The sequence below is a fragment of the Littorina saxatilis genome, linkage group LG4 (assembly GCF_037325665.1).
Source record: "Littorina saxatilis isolate snail1 linkage group LG4, US_GU_Lsax_2.0, whole genome shotgun sequence".
In the NCBI taxonomy this organism is placed as follows: domain Eukaryota; kingdom Metazoa; phylum Mollusca; class Gastropoda; order Littorinimorpha; family Littorinidae; genus Littorina; species Littorina saxatilis.
The window spans coordinates 39,999,263-40,025,250 of record NC_090248.1 but is presented as its reverse complement, the minus strand read 5'-3'; the positions used below and the strand labels follow the sequence as shown (position 1 = coordinate 40,025,250).

Genomic DNA, 25,988 nt, shown 5'->3' with positions numbered 1-25,988 from the left:
TAACCATTTTCTTTCCTGTTTCGACTGTTGCAGGGAAATTCCAGTCATCATTTCCCAGTGCTGGTGTAACGGAGTCCGCAAAAGGAAACTTGTTGTTTTCTGTGACTGACATTTTGTGTACTTTGGAGCGTGGGGCCATTTTTGAAGGATAGAAGACTTGTGTTGACACTATGGAAGGAGTATCAGTGCGAGTAGCGGCTGCTGTGGTTGTTCTGGCGTGCTTGACCATGAATCTCTCTATACTGCCCACATCAGGTGAGTAATCTTCTCTCTCTCGCTTTTTGTCCCTGTCTGTCTGTATGTCTGTCTGTCTGTCTCTGTCTCTGTGTCTGTCTGTCTCTCTCTCTCTCTCTCTCTCTTTCTCTCTCTCTCTTAGTTTTATACCAAATTCGATCAAAGAGCTGCCACACTTCCAACACTTTTTAAAGGAAATCGTTAGCATTCGCATGCACACGCACACACATATAGAAAAATAAACAGTGAACATCTATCTTATAAGATATATCTTCTCTCTGTCTCACTCTCTCTGTCTCTCTCTCTCTCTCTCTCTCTCTCTCTCTCTCTCTCTCTCTCTCTGCACGCCAGCGCCTGGAGTGGGTGTGTTTGTATCATGAATCATGATCACTGTGTGTGTGTCTGTGTGCCAGTGTGTGTGTGTGTGTGTGTGTGTGTGTGTGTGTGTTTTCGCTGTTTATTTGTGTATGTATGTGTGCGTGTGCATGCTCGCGCTTAACATTTTCTTTAAATAATGTTAGAAGTGTGGCAGTTCTTTTGACCGACGTTGGTATGTGTGAGCATTATTATGAAAGGCAGTTTCCTAAGAACAATCTAGCTTCTTTGTCCATGATTAGGGTCACTGACAAGATATTCAAGGTCAAGAGTACTGGAAGGGTGTCCACATTCGAGGTCATTCGAAATAAATATTTTGTTTGCTTGCACCTATTTGTGTACGTGAATGAATGATTAGTAGAAACAAACCATGTAGAAATAAATCATGGTGTGTTCAAAGTTTTTTTTAAACACACAATTTGGACAATAATACATTTTTAAGCATAAACAGAAAGTGTCAATTTTCACCCTGTTCTATACAAGCGAACTGCTAAAATAAAGTTAAAGAGTGAATGCTCTTGCTTTTGTTGAGGCAAACTTTCCACTTGACATGTTAAGGCCTGTCGGGTATGTCTGAAACACGGGGACAAGGAGCATGTGTGGAACGTTTGCCTCATTAAAAGCAAGGGTACTCACTCTTTCACAACCCATACAAACCCGACCCGAGTTATTTCCGGAGTGTGTCGATTCAGTTTGTTTGTTTGTTTGTTTGTTCGTTCATGGGCTGAAATTCCCACGGCTTTTACGTGTATGACCGTCGTTTTTACCCCGCCATTTAGGCAGCCATACGCCGCTTTTGGAGGAAGCATGCTGGGTATTTTCGTGTTTCTATAACCCACCAAACTCTGACATGGATTACAGGATCTTTTTCGTGCGAAATTGGTCTTGTGCTTGCCTGTACACACGGGGGTGTTCGGACACCGAGGAGAGTCTGCACACAAAGTTGACTCTGAGAAATAAATCTCTCGCCGAACGTGGGGACGAACTCACGCTGACACAGCGGCCAACTGGATACAAATCCAGCGCGCTACCGACTGAGCTACATCCCCGTCGATTCAGTAAAGGAGTTCTGCCTATTTTTGCGGAATGACTTCAAGCTAAAACCGTGTGAATGTCGCTATTGCTGCCCCAATAAGCATAGACAACTATACAACCTAACATTTTGACAACAGCATCACATTGAAGCAGACCTGTTTCTGAGTTCTGTCGTAACCTCTATAACCTAACATTTCGACAACAGCATTAGATTGAAGCAGACCTGTTTCTGAGTTCTGTCATAACCTCTATAACCTAAGATTTTGACAACAGCATTAGATTGAAGCAGACCTACTCTTAGTTCTGTCATAACCTCGACAATCTAACATCAAGACAACAGCATTACACTGAGGTAGACCGGCTGTTCGCTAGTTCCATGTAGGAGTGAAACTGTCACGGACGCGCGCGGATCCCCTGAAGAGAAGGAAGGAAGTACTTAGTGAGGACCGATATGTACGCGTCTCCGGGTCGAAAGGCCCATATTTAAATATGTATAATATATATAAATATGTTTCGTAATTGGAAATCTGACCCAGACAGGGTCAACGTACACATACATATATATGAGTTTGATTAGTTTACGTGTGAAGTTTTCATTGATAAGATGATGTTAGATGATATGTGAATCCCCCCCCAAAAAAGATTTGTAAGTTATTTGAACATGGTAATTGTCTGCGAGAGGGAAGAGATTTTCTGAGCTAAGTTCATCATCGGTATCAAAAGTGTTTGTCTGGCTTGTCCACTTTCAAGACCCTGGTTCAAAGGACTGTCATCTGTGATAGTAACGTTTTGTTTTGTCACACATTAAACGTTCCAATAACTTACCTTGGTTGTTTGTTTTTATTCTGAATTTTGGAACGTAAGCAGTCTATCTGTTGTTGTTGTTTTAATCCAAGCGGAGCGCGGGCGAAGCCCGCGCGTAGCGAGGTAGTTTTTTTTTTCATCTCCCAGCACTGAAATTTTTTTTGCCAAGTGGTGTCTGTCTGTGAACATTGTTCTAGAATTCATCTTTTAGCACAATATTAGCGACACTGTTTGGACAATTCTATTAAAATTAGGCGTACAAACTGATTTTGTTTCGGGGAATCCTCTCAGAGGATCAGAATTTTCATATAATATCATCGGAAGCTGTTACAACGGGAAAATGTGAAACTTTTGTCACTTTTTAACATGGAATTTCATCTTTGAGCGTTTCAAGCGGACTTTAATAAAATAGTTATTTGCGAATTAAGCAGCGGAAGACACTCACCGGTTCAACATGTGTATGGTCATTAAACCTCAAAACATTTCAGTAAGTGGTTTAGACAAACACCTCCGACATGTGAGGGTGACTGGTTTGTAGCTGAAGAGTTTTTTTCTAAAGTGTGTTCTAAATACAAATGACGTACTGGTAATGATGTAATGAGTTGTTCTAATCTTGTTCTTGGAACTCTTGCTGTTCCAAGCTTGTTCTTAGCAAGTCTTGGTGACGAGAACAAAGACTATCAATGAAATCTTTAGAAATAACCTCTGACAACGACGACGATGACGACGACGACGACGATAACAACAACAACAACAAATGACATCGACGACGACGACGACAACAACAACAACAACAACAACAACAACAACAACAACAACAACAACAACAACACGAGAACAACAACAATCACGACAACGAACATGACAACAACAACACCAACAACTACGACGACAACTACAACGACTGGGTTATGATGACATCACCAATGATTTATCAAATGTTCAGTGTCAAGGCTGTTAAAAAATCGTTAAATCCTATTTCTTCACTGATTCTTATGAAATTTTAAAGGTAGGTTTGTTGTCCCCAACTTATTTTCACTCCATACTTTTCCAGAAGAAAAACATAATTTTGGCAGTTAAAAACCGTTAAATTTCAATTCTTCACCGATATTTATGAAATTTTGTGGGTAGGTTCGTTGTCCCCAACTGATTTTCACTCTATACTTTTCCAGAAGAAAGACATAATTTTGGCAGTTAAAAAACGTTAAATTTCAATTCTTCACCTATCTTTATGAAATTTAGTGGGTGGGTCCGTTGTCCCAAACTGAATTTTAAGACATACTTTTCCAGACAAAAAACCTTATTTTTGGCAGTTAAAAACCGTTAAATCTCAATTCTTCATCGATATTTATGAAATTTTGTGGGTAGGTTCGTTGTCCCCAACTGATTTTCACTCCATATTTTTTTCAGTTTTCAGCCCAAACCAGTAACCCCCACATGGTTTTCATGTCCCTTTCTGAGAGACTTCAAGAAGTTTCAATTTGACGTCATGATTAGCCTGCCGCATTAGCAAGTATGAAAACACGTCATCGATGACACATTTTAAGACAGAGAGAGAGAGAGAGAGAGAGAGAGAGAGAGAGAGAGAGAGAGAGAGAGAGAGAGAATCATGTACACACAGATGGACGACTTCGCTTGGGGTATGTACTGCCCGGCAGTACACATCTACTTTATTTTTATTTTTATTTTATTTTTTAGATTAATGATATGCAGGTACATGTAGCTGCATTTCTGTTTTCGTGTCTGCACACACAAGTATTTTTAGACTTTGATTAGATAGTGTGCCTATTCCCAAGGCAAAGAAAAGGCTCAGACAAACATACACACACACAATGGTCACAGACTCAGCTGAAGAGTTGTTGACAAAGGTGTCATTTTGTCCAGTTAATTTGGCCCAACAAAATTCCCACTTAGAACCCAGACAAGATATTGATTTCTAGTGTGTATCCAAGTGAAATGATGCTCTTATTGAATGTAAACAGACTTCACGGATATGTGTTGGTTTACAAAGAAATAAGATATATCATCAACCAACAGTCTTGTCATAAAAATCCGTAGGCGTTGTGTTAATGTTATCCACAAAGAATGATGCGCTGACGTCTTTCAATGTTGTAGAGGGTTCCGGTGTCTCATCAACATTACGCCGGTTATATATATATAGCGGGCTATCTGTAGCAGACAGCGCCAGTCCAGCAGGAAGTGTTGAGAAGCAAACAGGATGGTGTTGAACTACATAAGTGTTGCAATACCACACGACGACTGTTACGACTGTTGTTTGCATAATTCGCCAAACTTGACAATGACTTCCCGTCTACACAGCAATACTAATATTAGTAATTGTCAGTAAGTACGGGTGTCACATGACTGAAGTGAAACAGTTGATTGGGTAATGGCAATGCGCTTAAAACTGTTTGCGCACTCTTGGTGCTAACAGTTCCAGAGAGCGTATTCATCCGCCCTTTGCTTTGCCTTGCCTTGCCTTGCCTTGCCTGTGCCTTTTCTTTCGATTTTTAGAAGATTCTTCTCACCTTTAGCCCACTGTGATGTCTCAGTAACTTAAATAATAATGATAATACATTTATTTTCTATAACGCAAGTCCCAATAACAGCTCCACGCGCTTTACAATTCCAATACAAGAAACATAAAAACCACACACAGAAATGCAACCTGAACAAACATAGCAACAAGACTAAGCACAAAACGGCATTTATTTGCAAATACGAACAAAAAATCCAAAACAGATAGACCGTTAACGTCCCAGTATTAATACTCAAAGAACAAGGAATGTAAAGTGTGTGGACATTTTAATGATAGACTTCTTCTTCTTCTTCTTCTTCTTCTTCTTCAGCGTTCGACGGTCGTGTCCCTCATAATCTAAGGCCTGCTGATCGTATGAACTCGCAGGTTCGGCGCAGGTCTTCCACAGTTCCCCAAAGTTTTGTGACGGGGGTTGTCCTCTCTGGTCTAATTATAGACAAAACAAAACATTAACAAGAACTTCGGCGTATCGTTCTTTAAAGTGAACAAATAAAATACAAAACAGACAAAAACGGATGGTCAATGTTACTGAGACTTATTTTTATTGTTGTCGCTCCCAAAAGAGGGCGAACAAATTGACCAACATTTTGTTTCTTCAGTTTGCTTCATCGTGTTTCAGATTGCTCAAAACTGTACAATGTCAATAGTATTTCTATCAGAATGGCCCCAAAGAAGCTTGGCAAGAATCGGCTAGAATCGAACTCACTGTACTGTAAGTCGGGTTATCAAGAACGAAACCAGATCTTGACTCGACTCTAGTAGTTTGCACTGAAAGGCCTTCAAAACAGAGTGTGTAAGATGGAGTTTCCGTCCCGAGTCACGTGTACCAAGTACATGTAGTTATTACGCAATATCACACAGTAAGCGTGCGTGACATGTAAGATATATCCTTTTCCGCAAGTGAAGGACAGGGCTCCTCATAGCGCGCGTCCCTGCGTCCTATACGCACTTGAAGCCGAAAACACGTACTAAATATATATGGAGGGGGTCCCTGGACGCACTAGATTTTAAAAGAGCGGGTCCTAGGACGCGCTAAATTTCCTTTTTCGTGCGTACCGTAGATACCATTTTCAGGCTGCAATCGACACTTCGCAGTACACTATACGTGACCACAATGTTTTATAAGTAAACTGGGACTTTTCGGCTTTTGGACCCTTGGGACCCTCTAAAATACTGCAGTGGGGGTCCATGGACCCTCTAAAATTTAAAAGTGGGGGTCCCGGGACGCACTAGGAGGGGGGTCCGTGGGGAGCCCTGGAAGGACCATGTGAACCACCGAAGATATGTCCGGGCTTTTACATGAGATAAAGGCATTGTTCAACTTTGACATATACCAATGAATCAACACTCTAGCTAATGCATATGCAGTATGGGAAATGTTTGCTGAATTGACAGAAGACTTCCGGAAATAACTCTGCCAGGTTTGTATGGGTTATGAAAGAGTGAATTCTCTTGGAAAATCAGAGCACGCTTTCCCATGTGACATCATACACACCCCTCGCTAGTCTTCTTCTTCGTTCATGGGCTGAAACTCCCACGTTCATTCATGTTATTGCATGAGTGGGTTTTTATGTGTATGACCGTTTTACCCCACCATTCAGGCAGCATACGCCGATTCCGGGGAAAGCATGCTGGGTATTTTCGTGTTTCTATAACCTAAAGAAGTCTGACATCGACTACAGGATCTTTTCCGTGCGCACTTGGTCTTGCGCTTGCGTGTACACACGAAGGGGGAGAAGGCACTAGCAGGTCTGCACATAAGTTGACCTGGGAGATCGGAATAATCTCCACCCTTAACCCACCAGGCGGCCGCGGCCGGGATTCGAACTCACGACCTTCTGATTAGGAGGCCGATGTCTTACCAATACGCCAGTCGCCCCTCGCGAGTGTTTGGCCTATCATTCATGTCCGGCAGGAAAGCGTGCCCTATATTTTCCAATAGTTTTCCCTCTTTCCCGACACATACAAATCCGGCAGAGTTATTTCTGAACATCGTCCATTGTGCAGATTGACATGCCACTTAGGTATCATTTTAAAATTAGTTTAAACAAAAACAAAACTTCCCTAACTGCACAGACATTGACCATGATGTTGATGTTGGAAACGTGTCCAAGTAGAAGCTCTTATCGTATTTAAAAGTCTGGACGGATCTGACCTTGACTGATACGGTGGCTTAATTGATCATTAAAGTAACGATAAAAATCAGTGCCAAAGCTTCGTGCAGCGGATTTCATGAAGTAGTCTTCGCGAAGTCGACCACGCCCAATGAATACCAGGCTTAAGAAAAGTCACGCACCACTATGTTGTTCAGTCACAGCAATCCCGGGATCTCTGGGTAATATATGACCCTTACCTTAACAAAAGCGTCTGTGTTTATGAAACCGTTTGGAGGTTTAACTCAAAGATTTCTTGTAATCTCTGAACGCCGTAAGATCTCCCTTCTGCCCTGGCCTCAAACACCGAACACAGCCAAGATGGTCTGGGTTGTGTAGGACTCGTGGAATCTGTTATCTTAAGCAACTCTGTATTATCATGCTACAGGCCAGACACTCACAGAGTTCTTCAAGCCAGGAGTGCTGGACCAGTGTTGCTTGCTGGGCATGCAGTGGTCCAACTCCAGCAGACGGTGCTCTGGCTACCCCGGTCCCGTGAGAGGGATCGACCCCGCCTCCCAGGGCGCCTGCATGTCTGTCATAGAGGTGTGCTGTCTCAAGCAAATCCAGCTGGACATGTGCGAGTCCGGCAAGAGGACGGCGCTTGACCGTCAGCTGTGCGCTGTCCGAGACTCCGACGCCGGAGCTGAGCAGTTCAGGGTAAGAGTTTGGGGTGTGCTTGTCAAGCGATGTGGTAACTTGTTGCGGTAGAAATCGCTTACGGTGAATTGTTCAGAGAACTGCGCTTGACCGTCAGCTGCGCGCTGTTCGAGATTCCGACGCCGGTGCTGAGCAGTTGAGGGTAAGTTGTTGGGATGCGCTTGTTAAGCGGTTTGGTGACTAAATGTTGCGGAAGAACTCGCTTAAGGGGAAGTCGTTATTACGGTTAACTCCGCTTTTATAAGATTAGTTTGAAATTGAGAAAGTCGACCCCAACGTGTATGGTATTAGGCGAATTAGGCAAATTTCCACTAGATGTCCTCGTTAAAAATAGAATATTTAGTTTTTGGTTTAAATTGGTGGATTGTAATAATAGTAATAAGTTTTCAAATGTATTGTACCGTTTTTTGCATCGCCTCTATGTAAATAACATATATGAAGCACCCTATTTAAAACATGTTGAAACAACTTTAAATGCTCTTGGTCTTAGTGGTTTTTGGCATGACCAGTTTAATTTACGATGTTCCGAAAAATGGTTTAAATTGAAAACGTTGCAATGCCTAAAAGATCAATATATACAATCATGGTTTTCAGAATTAAATGAAAAAGAAACTTGTTTGAATTATAGATTGTTTAAAGATACATTTATATTTGAAAATTATTTGAACATTTTACCCAATAACCTAGCACTCTCTTTTTTACGTTTTAGAACATTAAATCATAAATTGCCAATACAGAAAGGCCGAATGTTAAATATACCACATAACGAAAGAATATGTGTTAAATGCCAGTCTGGAGAACTCGGAGATGAATTTCATTATATATTTCAGTGTCATTTTGTTGAAAATTTGAGGAAAAGATTGTTACGATTGTATTTTCGTAGAAAATCAAATGCAGTCAAATTTAAACATTTATTTGAATTAACAAAGAAACGAAAGTTATTGCATTTAATATATTTTATTAAGAGTATTTTGAAAGAGTTCTGATTATTTGATCACGTTTTTTTTATTAAAACAAAAACGAACACAGAAACACATACATTCCTGTACAAAAAAATGTATGATTACAATTATTTAGTTATGAATTAAGCTTGATTTATTTTTGGTTAATTAGAAGTGTTGTGTCTCATTATTTTTGTCGTGTTTATTGCAATTTTTTTAATTTTATTCATGTAACCCTAGGGGTGTTTTGAAATAAATATTGACTTGACTTGACTTGACTTGCTTAAGATGAATTGTTAAGAGAACTGCGCTTGACCGTCAGCTGTGCGTTGTCAGAAATTCAAACGCCGGCAGTGAGCAGTTTAGGGTGATAGTTTTCTGGGATGCTTGTTAAAGAATGTGGTAACGGGTTGTGGTAGAACCTGCTTAAGGTGAAGTCGTTTACAGTGAACTGTTGAACTGTTAAGAGACCTGCGGCTGTGTCTTGTGAGATATTTCGTCCGGGAATCAAACCTGTGACCTGATGATCACAAGTCCAGTGCTCTGCCCAGCTGACTAAGCTAGCAGATCCTCACTTGATTCGTCGTCTCTTGCAGGAGTGTTGCCACTGCTGTCAGATGGGGGTGGCATCACGGATTCAGTCTTCTTCATGTGATGCTCCAAGTCTCGGCGAGCCCTGTGACTCCAAATTTGTAGAATGCTGCTCTGGACGACCCAGCTCCAATTTTACCATACCAGGTGCGTACTTTGCGCCATTACGTACAGCGAGTGTATGTATGCTTTCTTTGATGTGTTTGCATGGACTTGGTAGAGCTTATTACTAAAACTTTATGAAATGTTATGTTATGTTATGTTATGTTGACAGACTGGTACTTAGGCTGTTGAGCCTTTGTCTGATCTTTTGATCAGTTGCTATCCTAGCCTAACTTTGAACTAGGTAACCTACACGATCTTTTGACCGTGGCCTATTCTATCAACTTTTTCTTGGCTGGTGGGAATTTGTAGTGAGAGGCATACTGACATTTGGGCTATACATATAGTCTTTCAGTGCATTGTCCAAGCGATTTTTGAAACTGTTCATTGTCGGCGCTTCTACCACATTCTTGTCCAAGGAGTTCCATGTGTCTATGATTCTGTTCGTGAAGAAAGATTGTCGGAGAGCTGTTCTGCATTGTTTCTTCTTGAGCTTGAACTGATGTCCACGGGTATTACACAGGCTATTCAGCTCCAGTGGGTTCTTGCAATCGTAGTATCCATGCATGAATTTGTATGCTTCAATCATGTCTCCCCGGATACGCCTATAGCACATGCTTGGAACTTTCAAGACTCTCAAACGCTCTTCGTAACTCAAGGTCTTCAACCCTGGGATACACTTCGTGGCTCTTCTTAACACACTTTCAATCAGATTTTTATCTTTCTCGAGTCGGGGACTCCACACCACATTTGCAAATTCCAGATGAGGCCGTACAAGTGCAACAAAGAGAAGTCTTAGCGTTTCTGCGTCCAAATGCTCATAAGACCGTCTAATGAGACCCAGGATTCTATTTGCTTTGTTGACTTGTGTTTCCACGTGCTTTGAGAATTTCAATTCACTGTCTACATTGACCCCAAGGTCCTTTTCTGCACTTGAGCTTTCCAGATCAACTCTGTCCACGCTGCCAGGTTTTCTCATATTATACACAAGTTTCTGATTTTTTGTACCCAACTGTAATGTCTTACACTTATCTGCATTAAAGCGCATCTGCCACTTGTCTGCCCAGTCGACCAAACTGTCCAAATCCCTCTGGAGTTCTTTGCTATCTTCACAAGTTCTGATTTGTCGGTACACTTTCGTATCATCAGCATACATGCTGCACAGACTGCTCACAACTTCAGGGAGATCGTTAATGTATATAACAAACAAAACCGGGCCTAGCACACTGCCCTGGGGCACTCCACTTGTCACGTCTTTCCAGTCTGACATAGACCCATTGACCTTCACCCTTTGCTTTCTATCACTTAGAAAATCACCGATCCAATTTTTGACCAGTCCATGGATACCATATGCTTCTAATTTTTTCAGTAACCGCACATGCGGAACACAATCGAATGCCTTAGCAAAATCAAGGTACACAGCGTCAACCGGTACTCCATCATCTAAGCTATCTGTCCAGTCGTCAATGACGCTAATTAAGTTTGTCACGCATGATCGTTTTGCCACAAAACCATGCTGGCAATCTGATAACAAGTCGTTGGCTGCCAAATGAGAGAAAACACTGGTTCTTATCAACTTTTCTAACAGTTTGCATGGGATGCTTGTTAAACTCACTGGGCGGTAGTTGCCTGGACTGCTCTTACAGCCCTTCTTGAAAAGGGGTGTCACATTTGCCTGCTTCCACTGATATGGTACTGTTCCTTCAGCTAGCGATGCCCTAAAAACAATCGCTAATACTTCAGCTAAAACGTCAGCCAATTCTTTCAACACTCTTGGATGCATATTATCAGGTCCAGTTGACTTCGAGGCGTCAAGTGCCTTAAGCAACTTCAGGACAGCGTTCGTGTCAATGTCTATGTTATTCAGTTCATTATTCAACTTCCTTCCCTCACAATCAGGGACGTAGTCAAGATTTTCTTTCGTGAACACACTACAGAAAAAGTCATTAAGCATATCCGCTTTCTCACTGTCTTTCGTTGCTTGTTTACCACTCTTATCAGTTAGATCGGACACACCATCCCGGGTGGCCATCTTGCTTTTGGCGTAAGCGTAGAATGCTTTGGGGTTGCTCTTAGCAGCTCTAGCAATGTCTTTCTCATGATCTTTTACCGCATTTTTACATGCCTTCTTAGCTTGGTTTCTGGCCTTTGCATACAATAAGTAGTCTGCCCCTTCCCTAGTTTGCATATATCTCTGATATGCTGAACGTTTCTTTTTCACTTTGGCCAATGCTTTTTCATTCATCCACAGTGGTTTTCTTTTCTTATTGAGTCCATTGCTCCGAACATGAGGAACATATTCACCCACTAGTGTCTCTATATTGCTGGACAAGATGTCCCATGCCTCCTGTGCTTTGAGTCCTTCAATTTTGTTCGCTAAGTTGAGAGATGCAAACTTAGTTTTCATCGAGTCATAGTCCCCCCTGGCATAGGCGAACTTCCCCTCAGACCCATGGTCTATCTTACTGGCATAACATAATGGAAATGGTACCTTCAACATGACGACTTTTCATAAAGGCAGCAGGAAGAATGGGAATATATTTTACTAGCTAAAACTGAAAATAATCTACCTGTGGGTACTTTTTTTTAGATTTAAAAGAACAAAACAAATCTAGTGTCATTCATGTGTGCTATTCATGTGAGTTAACAGACCTGTTTACCCCAAAAACTTGACAAGAGTAATGGTCAAGCCAAAAATAGTAATCTCATGACCAAATAGCTATAGTAACCATGGAGTTACAAATGCCAACATTAGCAATATACATCTAAGTTGAAGCACGTTTGGAAATCGTAATCCGGACTCAAATAGAGTATTTTTCCCCAAAATTCTACAAAAAATAGTTATAAATTACTCCAAAATAGTATGGGTAAACGTGAGTACGGCTTCTTTTCATGACAGACTTTCATGATTTTGGGAGAACCAAAAGCTCATTCACAAACGTCAACCTACTAAACTAACTTGTGATTCCTTACTTAAGAAACTCCTAAATAAAAAGAAAACACACCAGTAACCAGGTTAGGTACGTTTATATCTATAATCAATATTTTGGCACGTTACTGCCTTCTTCGGGATGGTAAGCTTATGGAAACTCGTTAATGTAAGTTAAGAAACTCCTGTTAGATTTAAACACATTGTCCTGTCATTAATGAACACTTGCAACAAAGGGACACTTTTGGCAGATCCTTAGATGTTCTCAGAAGAAAGACACCACTCTACTAGGCTATATGGAACATGGGCATAGGAGAAGAACACTCAATGTAACATTGTGCTCTCTAAATGTATATGTTTTGTTTTCTTTGGTTGATGCTTGGCCTAACAAACTAATTTATCATGTTTAAATGTTTGCAACGCTTACAGTAGAACAGTGCTAATAAACTGTGTGTTTTATGGCGAAGACATTTTACCTCACATGTAAGAAAAATAATTCAGTTATGTGCTATTCAATTTGTATACTTGTTTGCTTTGTTATTTGAGTTGTAGCTAACGCTTTTCTGTGTTCTTTTTAGGTGAACTCTTATCCCTCGTAATAAAGCCAACTCAGTTTAGTTTTGCATGACTTGTACGAATCAAATACACACGGATATATATAAGTAGCCTAATATTATACTTGTTGTGTAACTAACCTTAGAGCCACAGTTGGCTGGGGAAGCTTACCATCCCAATTCCAATGTTGTTTAACCAACCCTGGGTGGCCGAGTGGTAACGCACTTGCGCTCGGAAGCGAGAGGTTGCGAGTTCGACCAAAGATCTTTGGTTCGACCCTGGGTCAGGGCGTTAGCAATTTTCTCCCCCCTTTCCTAACCTAGGTGGTGGGTTCAAGTGCTAGTCTTTCGGATGAGACAAAAAACCGAGGTCCCTTCGTGTACACTACATTGGGGTGTGCACGTTAAAGATCCCACGATTGACAAAAGGGTCTTTCCTGGCCATATTGTATAGGCATAGATAAAAATGTCCACCAAAATACCCGTGTGACTTGGAATAATAGGCCGTGAAAAGTAGGATATGCGCCGAAATGGCTGCGATCTGCTGGCCGATGTGAATGCGTGATGTATTGTGTAAAAAAAATTCCATCTTACACAGCATAAATAAACCTGCGCATTGAATAATGTGCGCGATATAAATTGCATAAAATAAAAAATAAAAAAATAAATCCCTGCGCTTAGAACTGTACCCACGGAATACGCGCGATATAAGCCTCATATTGATTGATTGATTGATTGAACCCTAGATGCTGTTTATACTAAACCCTTGTTGCATGGTTTGGCATGCGAACAAAACAAAAGGTCTGTCAGGAGACAAGAACAACCCATCCGACGAACCGGATAGCAGTAACAGCAACAGCAACACCGCCCACAACAACACCAACGACATGAAAGACACCGGCGATGACGTTAATGAATGCGAGATCTTTCCTGGCATGGTGTGTTCTCACCTGTGTGTTGACCAGCCCAAGGGGTTCTACTGCGACTGTCCATCAGGGTTTGAGATGAGTGATGATAAGCGGACCTGCACATTTGTAGAAAGCAGTGGTTTGTATATATGCAGTGATTTTTTTACGGTCTTTGTTTTTGGTGTGGCATGATTTTGGATTGAGTGCTGTGCTGTGCTGTGTTGAATTGTGCATCTGTGTGTGGGCAGGGAACGTGTGTGTGTGTGTGTGTGTGTGTGTGTGTGTGTGTGTTTTTATCTGTGTGTGGATGTGTTTGTATGTGATTGGGGAGGGGAAATATGTGTGTGTATGTGGGGGGGGGGAGTGGTGGAGTGTGTGTGCGTTTGATTTTAAAGTAGCTGGCTTTAACCTTAATATAGCAATGCTTGGTGATGAACTTCTAACTAAAATTGTAGTGCTTCATGAAATGCCTGATTATTAAATTATTTTCATTGTTGCATGTTGCATACACCTTATGGGTAGTTTTGACACATCGTTACTCTAGCTTGCATGTATTGTAAGATCCAGCCAACGTCAGTGGCCAAGAACTCGGTTCTTACATACAGTGAATAGAAATCTAAACGTATTCAAGAAAGTACTCTAGAAATCTAACAGCATTAATGTACATGTATTGCCTCTGTGTCAACTTAAACTTCAACTTCAGTGTTGTAATATCAAAAGCTCACAATCCAGTGCCATTATTGCAATTTTTCCTGATAGATATCCCGTGTGCTAATTTTTGAATATTTATACCTCTGTGAAAATATTTGAAATGTCCATAACACGTGCGTTATACGAGTAATGCAGTCCAAAAGAAACATTTGTTCAATATCTACTTTCGTACTTTATAACGATGATCTGAAAGACTGCAATTTTAACCCCTTGACTAATAATAGTACGTGATAATGCTGTCATAAAAATTATCAATACTCTCACAAGAGAAACAACTGCTGTATAGTGCTCTTTAAATTGCAGTGCGATGGTTGCTTCCCTTGGAGACCATTTTTACATTTAGTCAAGTTATGACTAAATGTTTTAACATCGAGGGGGGAATCGAGACGAGGGTCGTGGTGTATGTGTGTGTGTGCGTGCGTGTAGAGCGATTCAGACCAAACTACTGGACCGATCTTTATGAAATTGTACATGAGAGTTCCTGGGATTGATATCCCCGAACGTTTTTTTCCTTTTTTCAATGACCAAGATCTGTGAGGTGCCATTGTGGTGACACGGGGGTAAGACATGGCTTCCGTCTCTGGGTCTGCACATAAAGTTGACCAGTGTCCGTCCCGGCCGGCCCGAATGGTATTGAAACACTGAAACGGATTTGTTTTCAGAGGAACTCGATTGTACCACCAACAATGCTTGTGAGCAACGTTGCACCACCAGAACTTCTGGACGGTCAGAGTGTGTGTGTTATGAAGGATACAGGCTGAATGAGGATGCTCGCACATGTACAGGTATAGTACAATGCACGAATGAAGATGAATGACATTATAGATATATTGATTATTGTTTTGATGTGCGGCATTACATTCCACTGGCTTTGATTGTGATTCCATCAGTCGCTCTGCCTGTGAGTGTATGTTTGTCTCTTTCTCTGGTTGTTTGTCTGTCTGTCTGTCTGTCCGTCTGTCTATGTCTCTCTGTCTGTCTGTGTCTCTGACTGTCTGTATGTCTGTCTGTCTTTCTCTCTCTCTCTCTCTCTCTCTCTCTCTCTCTCTCTCTCTCTCTCTCTCTCTCTCTCTCTCTCTCTCTCTCTCTCTCTCTCTCGCGCTCTCTCGCGCTCTCTCTCTCTCTCGCTCTCTCTCTCTCGCTCTCTCTCTCTCTCTCTCGCGCTCTCTCTCGCTCTCTCGCTCTCTCTCTCTAGTCTCTCTCTCTCTCTCTCTCTCTCTCTCTTTTTCTCTCCCTGGGGTGGGGGGGGGGGAGATATATGGAGAGAGAGAGAGAGAATTAAAAGCAAGAAAGAGAGAAAGAGAGAATGAAAAGAGAGAGAGAGAGTGAAAGAGAGAGAATAAAAAGAGAGCGAGAGAGAGAGAGGAGTACAAAAAGAGACAGATACTTATAATGACTTACCTACGTTAGAGTTTAACAGTACTCACACTAATTCATCTCCTCCATATAGACATAGACGAGTGTACAGAGGGGACCTACCGTTGCTCACCCAGCCAGTCCTGCATCAACACCAAGGGAGGCTACTCTTGTCTGGCGGCAGACTGCCCCGATGGTACCACCCGTAATCCTAGAACTGGACAATGTGAAACCGACAATGCCTGTCTGAGTGGCTTTGCTTACAACAGCATTTCACGGAGATGTGAAGGTATATTTTTTCTTTGACATATCCGTGTGTGTGTGTGTGTGTGTGTGTGTGTGTGTGTGTGTGTGTGTGTGTGTGTGTGTGTGTGTGTGTGTGTGCGTGAGTGTGTGTGTGTGTGTGTGTGTGAGTGTGTGTGTGTGTGTGTGTGTGTGTGTGTGTGTGTGTGACGGTGTGTGTGAGAATGCGTGCATGCGTGCGTATTTGTGTTTACAATGGTTTTTTTGTTTGTTTTGTGTGTGTTTGTTTAACAAATCGGAAAATTTGGATTTGGACTAATTTTCGTGCTTTATGAGAATAATTTCGGACATAATTATTCTTGTTTGTGTTTTGTGAAAGCATTTCATTTTCGAAAGCTTTCGTTTCTGGATTATTTTGATATTTCTGCTATAAATTAACATAATTATTTGTGTGTGTGTGTGTGTGTGTGTGTGTGTGTGTGTGTGTGTGTGTGTGTGTGCTTTTTTGTTTGTTTTGTTTTTTGAAAATAATGTTTGGGTTCTGGCTAATTATTTTCTTTAGAGAGAATCATTTTGACTTTATTGTTTCACATAATCTCTTTGTGTTTTATGAGAATAACTTTGAAGGTGTTGGTTCCTCAATAGGTTTGTAAAATCTATATTGGAACCGGAGTGTTTTTGATTTTGTAACAATAACATTCATGACGACGATTGCAATAACAGTATGATCCAATCGAATATAACTTTAAACTCAACCAAACTCTACATGCTTCAATAATCACAAAACTCCCCTTCAAGTTGCATCATACAAACAAAGAGCAAAGGATTATCCCACACGTCTATGAGAATTTAAAGACTTATCCATTGTTCTTTATTAATTAAGATATTGACGAATGCACTGTGGAACAACACACGTGTCGTGGGCGAAGCGAAGTGTGTCGCAACCTGAATGGCACATTTACATGTGATTGTGAGGAGGGCTTTGAAAGGAACAGAACTCGAGCCTGCCAAGGTAGCTGATGTCATGTGGTAGCACAGGTGACCGGTGTTTTGATGTTGTGCGGGCTAACTTGCTGAGGCTGAGTGTGACATTCAGAACTTGCTTTGCATGGGCGTTGGTGTTGTATTGTTTTGCCATATTGCCAGGTTTTTGTTGAAGGTTTGGAACGTGCCTGCAATGCAGTAGTGTCGGTGTTTTGATCGATGTTGTGGCTACCTTGCCGCGACTGAGTTTGACTTTCAGAACCTGCTTTTTTTTCTTTTTTCTTTTGGGGGGGGGGGGGATGTAGCTCAGTCGGTAGCGCGCTGGATTTGTATCCAGTTGGCCGCTGTCAGCGTGAGTTCGTCCCCACGTTCGGCGAGAGATTTATTTCTCAGAGTCAACTTTGTGTGCAGACTCTCCTCGGTGTCCGAACACCCCCGTGTGAACACGCAAGCACAAGACCAAGTACGCACGAAAAAGATCCTGTAATCCATATCAGAGTTCGGTGGGTTATAGAAACATGAAAATACCCAGCATGCTTCCTCCGAAAGCGGCGTATGGCTGCCTAAATGGCAGAGTAAAAACGGTCATACACGTAAAAGCCGTGGGAGTTTCAGCCCATGAACGAACAAACAAACAAAGAACCTGCTTTGCATGGGCGTTGGTGTTGTATTAATTTTTGCTCAATGCCAGGTTTTTGTTGAAGGTTTGGAGCGTGCCAGCAATGCAGTAGTGTTGGTGTTTCGATGTTGTGGCTGGGTCGTTATTTGGGCTTTGTTTGGCTGTTTAATTAATGTTGTTAGTCTTTTTTTCCCTGCACAACTGTTTGTGAGCTTCTTTGTCATTTAATCCCCGCCCAGTAGATACGTACTGAGCCATACCTTTATTACTTTGTTTTTTCGTTGGCATACACATAGGCACGAAGTCCTTTTTATATGCATGTTTTCCACTTGAATCTTCATCCAATCCTGTTTGGCGTTAGATGTTACTACACATATAGTGGTCGTAGTTTTACATGCGTTAATTGATAGTAGATACCCTTAAATGGAACTGTAGTCGCTTTATAGATCACTGACTCCTTGCTCGATGTTTGATCAGAAAAAAATGGCTTTTTGTATTTTTCCCAGCGTGTTCAGCCTTTAGTCTTGTCATTGGGGTAGCTAGAGGGAATTAGTATCAGCTCAGCTATTACAAGAAAAAAAGAAAGAATGTATCCATTCAGCGTATAAGACGGTTTAAAAGCCAAGGAGAGAAAAACTTCTGGATACTTTCGTAACTAAAAGAACGACTACTTAGCATAATATACGCAGATGCTATTGGGTCAATTTTTGTTATAGGATTGTTTTCATGCAGAAACTTTTTGCAGGGGTGATGGAGATGTAACTTGCTTGTTGCATAAAATGCGACAGAAAAAAACATAGGTAAAAAAAAAAAAAAGAATACATGATCGAGATTAGGTCCGAATCAGCACAAGGCAGATCAACCGGAGGGATGATCTTATCCTCTATAAAAGCCAGGACAGATCTGAGATGGTGAACTTGAGGGCCCGGTAGCTCAGTTGGTAGAGCACTGGACTTGTGATCGGAAGGTCGCAGGTTCGAATTCGGGCCGGGACGGACACGGTCAACTTTATGTGCAGACCCAGAGCTAGCCCCCCGCGTCACCACAATGGCACGTAAAAGACCTCGGTCATTCTGCCATAAATGCAGATAGCTGATAGTGATACTACCTAAACACGCATACACTTGTGTATCTCGTCAAAAGCCATGAGGGCGTAAAACTCGAATCATATAACCCATAAAGAGGCGAAGTATTTAGCCTGTAGGACATAAAGCATTCTGTCTTTCCAGATGGTGAACCGAATCATTAACACGGGCAGGACTGCGTCAATATTGCATTGGGGACCGATAACAAAAGCCCGTCCAAAACAGTGCTCAAAGACGGGAAACGGTTACTGATTTTTGAAGTGTAAATGTCGTCAGATATAAATGAGTGTGCGCTGTAGTAAAATTGATATTAAAAGTCCTACGGTTTTTTGCCATTAAGGACTTGAGTGTGTGTAAGAGTGTGCGCTGGGCTATGAAGCCTTCTTATAAAGTCATCACAACACTGAGTAAAAAAAAATCAGGTCTTAAAAGAAGAGAGGGTGGAGCCGGTAAGGTGGGTCTTAGAATGAGTGTCATTTTTAAAATGTCGTGTTAAATAAATCTGTCTTACTGTCCTAAATGGGAGAGTTTTAACAGGGGAGGAGTGGGGAAGTTTCTACTTTTTCATCTGTTACCGATGAACAATACCTGCTCAAATACGGGAACAGTAATTGATCTTGAAGTGCCTCTCTTGCCAGCTGTCTGGCGCGTGCCAGCCGAAAGGATATCGGTCTCTGCAATTGTAGTTTATCAGTGACCGATGAACAGCACCTGTCCTCAGCTCTGCTAGCACTCACAAACGGGAATAGTATCTGATTTTGAAGTGTAAATGTCGCCAGATATAAATGAGTGTGCGCTGGGCTATGACGACTGCAAGGTGGGCGAGAGATGTGAGAACTCACACGGAGGTTTTTCCTGTCGACGTATACACCACTGCGGTACGGGCTACACTTTGGACGAAGCGAGCCAGTCTTGTGTTGGTAGGTAAAACCAAGAGATGCTATCTTTTACGGTGTTTCTGGTAAAGCTCTGTCAAAATATTTTTAATTTAAATTTTGTATAAACGCAGCGAGGTATTTAGAAGATGGGGTGGGGAATGGAACTTAATTAGTTAGTATCTTTATCTCCAGTCACTGTGTGCTTGCATTCCATACCTTGCATGGTTTGGTGTGATCCCTTTTAGTTGAGTAACTGCTTGTGTGTGATTGTATATGATGTTTACTACTGCTACTACCAGAGACTGCTACCTACTACTACTACTACTACTACTACTACTACGTATACTCAGTTTTGATAATCATAATAATGATAATCATAATTATGATATTATTGATAATCATAATAATGAAAATAATGGTGATATTGGTGATAATGATGATGACGACAACGACAATATTAATGAAGATGACGATGATGATGATGACGAATTAAATGACAACAATGAGCATGATACCATGAAGTAGGGTATCCGGCTATATCAGGATATCAGCAGTGATGGAACCAGCCTTGTTGGTTTAAATATAATAAAGATATCAAGTTTTTCTTTAAGTCGATGTGGGATAACTAGTCAAGCTATCTAAGTGTGCAATGAGGGGACTACCACTGTTGGTTTCAAGTCTGATAGAAATGTAAAGTGTTTGTTGAATCAAAGACCGGCACGGTTGGCCAAATGGTAAGGCGTCCGCCCCGTGATCGGGAGGTCGTGGGTTCGAACCCCGGCCGGGTCATACCTAAGACTTTAAAATTGGCAATCTAGTGGCTGCTCCGCCTGGCGTCTGGCATTATGGGGTTAGTGCTAGGACTGGTTGGTCCGGTGTCAGAATAATGTGACTGGGTGAGACATGAAGCCTGTGCTGCGACTTCTGTCTTGTGTGTGGCGCACGTTATATGTCAAAGCAGCACCGCCCTGATATGGCCCTTCGTGGTTGGCTGGGCGTTAAGCAAACAAACAAACAAACAAAAAATTGTTGAATCAAATGGCAATGCATCATACATGGGGCTGACCTCAGACTCTCTCTCTCTCTGTCTCTCTCTCTCTCTCTCTCTCTCTCTCTCTCTCTCTCTCTCTCTCTCTCTCTCTCTCTCTCAGCGACCCAGATTTCTTTAACCTTGACATTGCTTGTTTTAAGTGTGGTAAAAATGTAAAGTGTTTGTTGAATCATATGGATCATATATGGATTTGAAAAAAAAAATGAGGTTGACCCCAAACAATTTTCTTTTCTCCTTCTTAGCGATCCAGATTTATTGGTTTGAACAGTGTTTTATTCAACAATATTAACAATACGGGTTCAACACGCACAAAACATAAAATGAATCAAAATCAACAACAAGCTACTAGCTTAATATACGGTGATCCTAAAAGCCCAAATTTCTTCAACCCTGTTTCTTTGCTTGCATAGTGTTTTATTCAACAATTAACAATACTGGTTCAATACATAAAAAAAATATAAAATTAATCAGAATCAACAATAAGCTATAAGCTTATAGTGGTGATTCTAAAATCTCAGATTTCTTCAACCTTGTTTTGCTGTTTTCGCAGACATTGACGAATGCCGGTTTGAACAGTATTTTATTCAACAATTAACAATACTGGTTCAATACGTAATGAACATAAAACAGGGCTCCCCATAGGGCGCGTCCCTGTGTCCTATACGCACTAGAGGCCGAAAACAGGTAGTAGAAATATATGGAGTGTCCCTGGACGCACTAGATTTTAAAAGAGCGGGTCCTAGGACGCACTAAATTTCCTTTATCGTGTTTGTTGAATCATATGGATCATATATGGATTTGAAAAAAAAAATGAGGTAGATACCTTTTTAGACTGCAATCGACACTTCGCAGTATACTATACGTGACCACAATGTTGTATAAGTATACTGGGACTTTTCGGCTTTTGGACCCTTCGGACCCTCTAAAATTCTGCAGAGGGGGTCCATGGACCCTCTAAAATTTAAAAGTGGGGGTCCCGGGACCCACTAGGAGGGGCGTCCGTGGGGAGCCCTGCATAAAATGATTTAGTATCAACAACAAGCTATGAGCTTATATAACCTGATAAGCGGTGATCCTAAAATCCCAGATTTCTTCAACCATGTTTGCTGTTTGAATAGTGTTTTATTCAAAAATTAACAATACTTGTTTAATACGTAATAAACATAAAATTAATCAGAATCAACATCAAATGTTGCTTAAGCTATAAGCGTATAGTGGTGATCCTAGAATCCCAGATTTCTTCAACCATGTTTGCTGTTTTCACAGACATTGACGAATGCAGCATTGGCACGCACAACTGCGCTGGAGGCTTTGTGTGTCAGAACATGCAAGGGTCCTTCCGCTGTGTCCCCAAGGAGTGTCCAGTTGGCTCCCGCTTTAACCCAGGCACTGGCGAATGTCAAAGGATCAACTGCCGAAGGGGGTTCAAACCAAGCAGAAGTGGATCTTGTGTTGGTAAGTGTAAAGCTGACTAATATGCTCTGTGGCTATTAATTTGGTTAGATTGGTAAGAAATGATAGTGTACGAGTGTTCATAATTTGATGACGAATATTATAGCACCCTGGTAAACTGATGAGGATAGAACATAGTCAAAACACACACACACACACACACACACACACACACACACACACACACACACACACACACACACACACACACACACACACACACACACACACACACACACACACACACACACACACACAACTCAGGTGTTGTGTATACGTATCAGCATCAGACAACAGCTATTGTCTTAGACGTAAAAAGCGTCAGTTGGGACCAACACAGACTACCAGCTGTCACACTAGGCAGGTTATCTGTATTTACAAATAAATTATTCGGTAAAACCAATTCGATATTCCTTTAGTGGGTTATAAGAGACTATTTGTAGCTATGTTCAGGTGGTCACCAGAGCAATTTCTACCAGGTCCATTATATGATTATATAGCTATTCTGATGAACACGTGGGGGAATTCGGGGGCTGTGATTGGATGGTCTCTTCCGATCATCAAAGCATAATGCTACGGAAGTCGGCCATTTTTCTCAATATCCAAAAGCATATTGTCAATAACAAAGACGCATGGTTCCGGTTTACTCACCTGTACCACACTATGTTTCACTGATCGACAACAGCATACACTGACAACTTGAAATTCTTCTCGGGAATGCTTTTCAGCATACCCTTTTCTGCTAACTTCCCGATGAAACAGGACTAAACCTATTATTTTCTGTCCCTAAACACCACAAAATGCCCAAAGTCGAAAGATGTAGTACAAACAGGGGAGTACAACGAAACAGCCGTTTTTGTGTGCCTGTGAGCTTAGTTCACAGTTGCCGACTGACACAAATTTTCGCATTCGGTCATCTTATCTCGTAACTCCACACTAAATACCCCACTTCCCCTCTGAAGTATTGATGTACAACCCATGGCACTAACATTCATGTGGTAGTCGTTTATAACTGAGGTTGAAAAATTCGCTTCATGACGAGACAAGTATAAATGCCATTCCCCCAAACTGGAAACGTTGCTGCCGTCTGCTCGCTTTGTGCGGATTAGCTGTTCTCTTTTCCTCCCCTTGTTGCATCCTAGTTCTTCAGTTGTTTCTAGTTTTCCGTTGATGTTGTGTTTTGGTCTTCTTCATAAGTAGTCTTGTTCAAAATTAAAAAAACTCAAACTTCTTTTTGTTGTATACGAATGAACTAATAAAAAGCTGTTTAACAGCTGTGTTGTCAAATCGAGTTTTTTTCCAAAGTCAGTGTGGCGCCTGCGCAAAACTAATGCGCATAAGAAACGGCGTCTGCTATCAAAACCTGTGATCAAAGCATCGACGCAAAAACTGTCATTTTGTAAGTTTGGAACAACAAATAAAGGTCAGAAGAGCTATATAATCGCTATTGTATTTTCAGCGTAGCAATAGGGTCCGATATTTAGACTCGAACAAGTATAATGCGACTCGTCTTCGACTCGTCGGCATTATACTTGTCTCGTCTAAATATCGGACCCTATTGCTACGCTGAAAACACACTGAGATAGCTGTTATTAATATAATGTATGCACATATTGCACTTGCGGGTTTTATTTGGCTTTATTAACCACTGGGCTTTGAAGCTAGCAACAAAAGAACTCCCCCAAAAACAACCAAAAAACATCTATCTGAATTTTTGCTTTTCTTGACTCTTCTTGGTACACTCTTGTTTTCCGTAAAGTGTTTTTTTAACCACCGTTCAAAGAAATCATCCATGTTTGTTTGTTTTTGTTAAACTCTTGGTTCTTGCTTGAGTGGTGTGTTAGGGAGAAGAGGGGGGGGAGGGGGGGGGGTAAAGGGGAGATAACTATTTTCAAGGTTATTTTTTGCCATTTCAGACATGGACGAGTGCACGGAAAACACACACCGCTGCCAGCGACACCAGCAATGTATCAACACCGCGGGGTCCTACCGGTGTCGTAGTCTGGTCAACTGCCCCCCTGGATATGAACCCACCAGCAACAGTGGATGTCAGGGTATGCTATTACTTAACAGTGTTAGTTAAAGATGCCCCATGACAACAGTACACCTACTAAAGGAATGCCCACTGCAGGCGGAAAACCCTAGCATATAATCACGTTATGTCCCAAATAGACACTAGTTCTGGGGACAGAAACTAAACCAAGTTAGCATAGCATAGGCGGAAAACAGACGCACAGCTTGGCCGGATGAGACCCCCCTGAAGGAGAAGCTATTCGGCAACCAGATCTCATAAGGAGGTGGGGTGGGGGGGTCCACTATACTAAAATGCTGGATGAAAATATGTGTGTACTTCTCAACTCAAAGAGCAAGGAAAAGGTAGAGCTGTTCTTACATACCTTCTCACTCACTCGCTTGCTCACTCACTCACTCACTCGCCTATTTACTCCTCTTTGCTCAGACTGCCCTATAAGGCACTAACATACTATTGGCGTTTTGGTAGCGTTGTTGCAGTCTTTTTTTTATGTGGTAGTTTAGTAGCCCATTCACAAACCTCCTTTTTCATCCTGGTCTTGGACCTGGGTTAATGTGCCAAAGAAAGTTAGTTACAAACCGAGTGGGAGCCAGCTGCGAGGTTGGATTGGTTGAAAACGAGGTTTGTTTGTGATTTTGTTGGTAACTTTCTCATGCATATCAGCCCAGGCAACAGCAGAGTTGGAGAGCTTTATATGCTCGTTACATTTTTGCTCGTTTGTTTTTGAAATTGTAATGCGCCTGGAGCCAATTGCTGGGACTAGCGCTACAGAAAAGTCATTTATTATAATTATTATAATTATTGCTATAATGTTTGTTCAGATATCAACGAGTGCACGTCCAACAAACACCGCTGCAGCGGTGACCAGGAGTGCGTGAACAGACAAGGGAGCTACTTCTGTCAGTGTCCCAGGGGGTTCAGGCATGACGCTTCTGGACGATGCATTGGTGAGTTGACTAGCCAGGGAATACAGTGAGGGATGGACAAGTCGTCCGCCAGGGGCGAGTACAAAATCTGCAGTGCTAACTGAGTAGAAACCGCCTGGCAACTCGCCCGGCTGGCCAGTGAAAATTCTGTTCAAATACAACACTTCTCAGGGCCGGACCAAATGAGTTGTAAGGGGGGGGGGGTTCCTCCTTTTTTGGGGGGGCAAATCAGCGAAGTGGCGAAGCCACAAGCGCGCGCCTGCAAAGCAGGCGCGCGAACTAGGGGGGTCCGGGGGCATGCTCCTCCGGAACATTTTTGAAAAACGGTTAAAATTTGTGCAATCTGGTGCATTCTGGGCCTTGTTTTGAGGGTTAAGAGCAGCATTGTTTTGGTGCTAAAACTAGTAAAAAAAAACACACTCAAAGCAAGGTACATGCTTTTTCCAGGGGTGGGGTTCCGGAACCCCTGGAACCCCCCCCTGGGTCCGGCCCTGCTTCTGGTTGTACTATCTAGTTTCAAAGCAATGTGAACACTGCAGGATGTACCGGGCCAGCTACATTTGTGGCGGGCTAGTGACTTTCTTGAAGCTACTCGCCCGGCTGGCGAGTTTAAATTTTGAGATTTGGCCATCAGTTTGTTGATAGAAGATGTGCAATAGACGATGTTCGGGAAAAAAACCCTCTGTTGGCCGGTTTGTATGAGTTGTGAAAGAGTGAGTACCCTTGCTTTTTGGGGAGCAAATAATTGACACGTTGTTCCTGTACAGACACACCCCCTCGCTATAGTGACTAGCATATAATGTCACGTTGGAAAATGTAACGCGTG

The 25,988-nt window shown here is 41.8% G+C and overlaps 1 protein-coding gene across 6 annotated transcripts in view; it reads left to right on the top strand.

The window, feature by feature from the left end:
• Positions 1 to 25,988, top strand: part of LOC138964735 (fibulin-1-like) — a 285,783-nt gene that overhangs the window by 5,621 nt on the left and 254,174 nt on the right. For 4 of the 6 annotated variants that reach the window (XR_011455197.1, XM_070336771.1, XM_070336770.1 and 1 more), the window contains 10 exons: positions 34 to 255; positions 7,529 to 7,800; positions 9,338 to 9,479; positions 13,719 to 13,964; positions 15,199 to 15,321; positions 15,987 to 16,181; positions 19,603 to 19,743; positions 22,019 to 22,207; positions 24,121 to 24,258; positions 25,058 to 25,183. Coding sequence is in view for 5 of the 6 variants with exons in the window: in XM_070336771.1 (XP_070192872.1) it covers positions 171 to 255; positions 7,529 to 7,800; positions 9,338 to 9,479; positions 13,719 to 13,964; positions 15,199 to 15,321; positions 15,987 to 16,181; positions 19,603 to 19,743; positions 22,019 to 22,207; positions 24,121 to 24,258; positions 25,058 to 25,183 (1,657 nt within the window). In the remaining variant the exon portion in view is untranslated. Of the gene's footprint in view, positions 1 to 33; positions 256 to 7,528; positions 7,801 to 9,337; positions 9,480 to 13,718; positions 13,965 to 15,198; positions 15,322 to 15,986; positions 16,182 to 17,018; positions 17,148 to 19,602; positions 19,744 to 22,018; positions 22,208 to 24,120; positions 24,259 to 25,057; positions 25,184 to 25,988 lie in introns of all 6 variants that reach the window. The other 2 variants (XM_070336773.1, XM_070336774.1) reach the window with 2 other exon arrangements.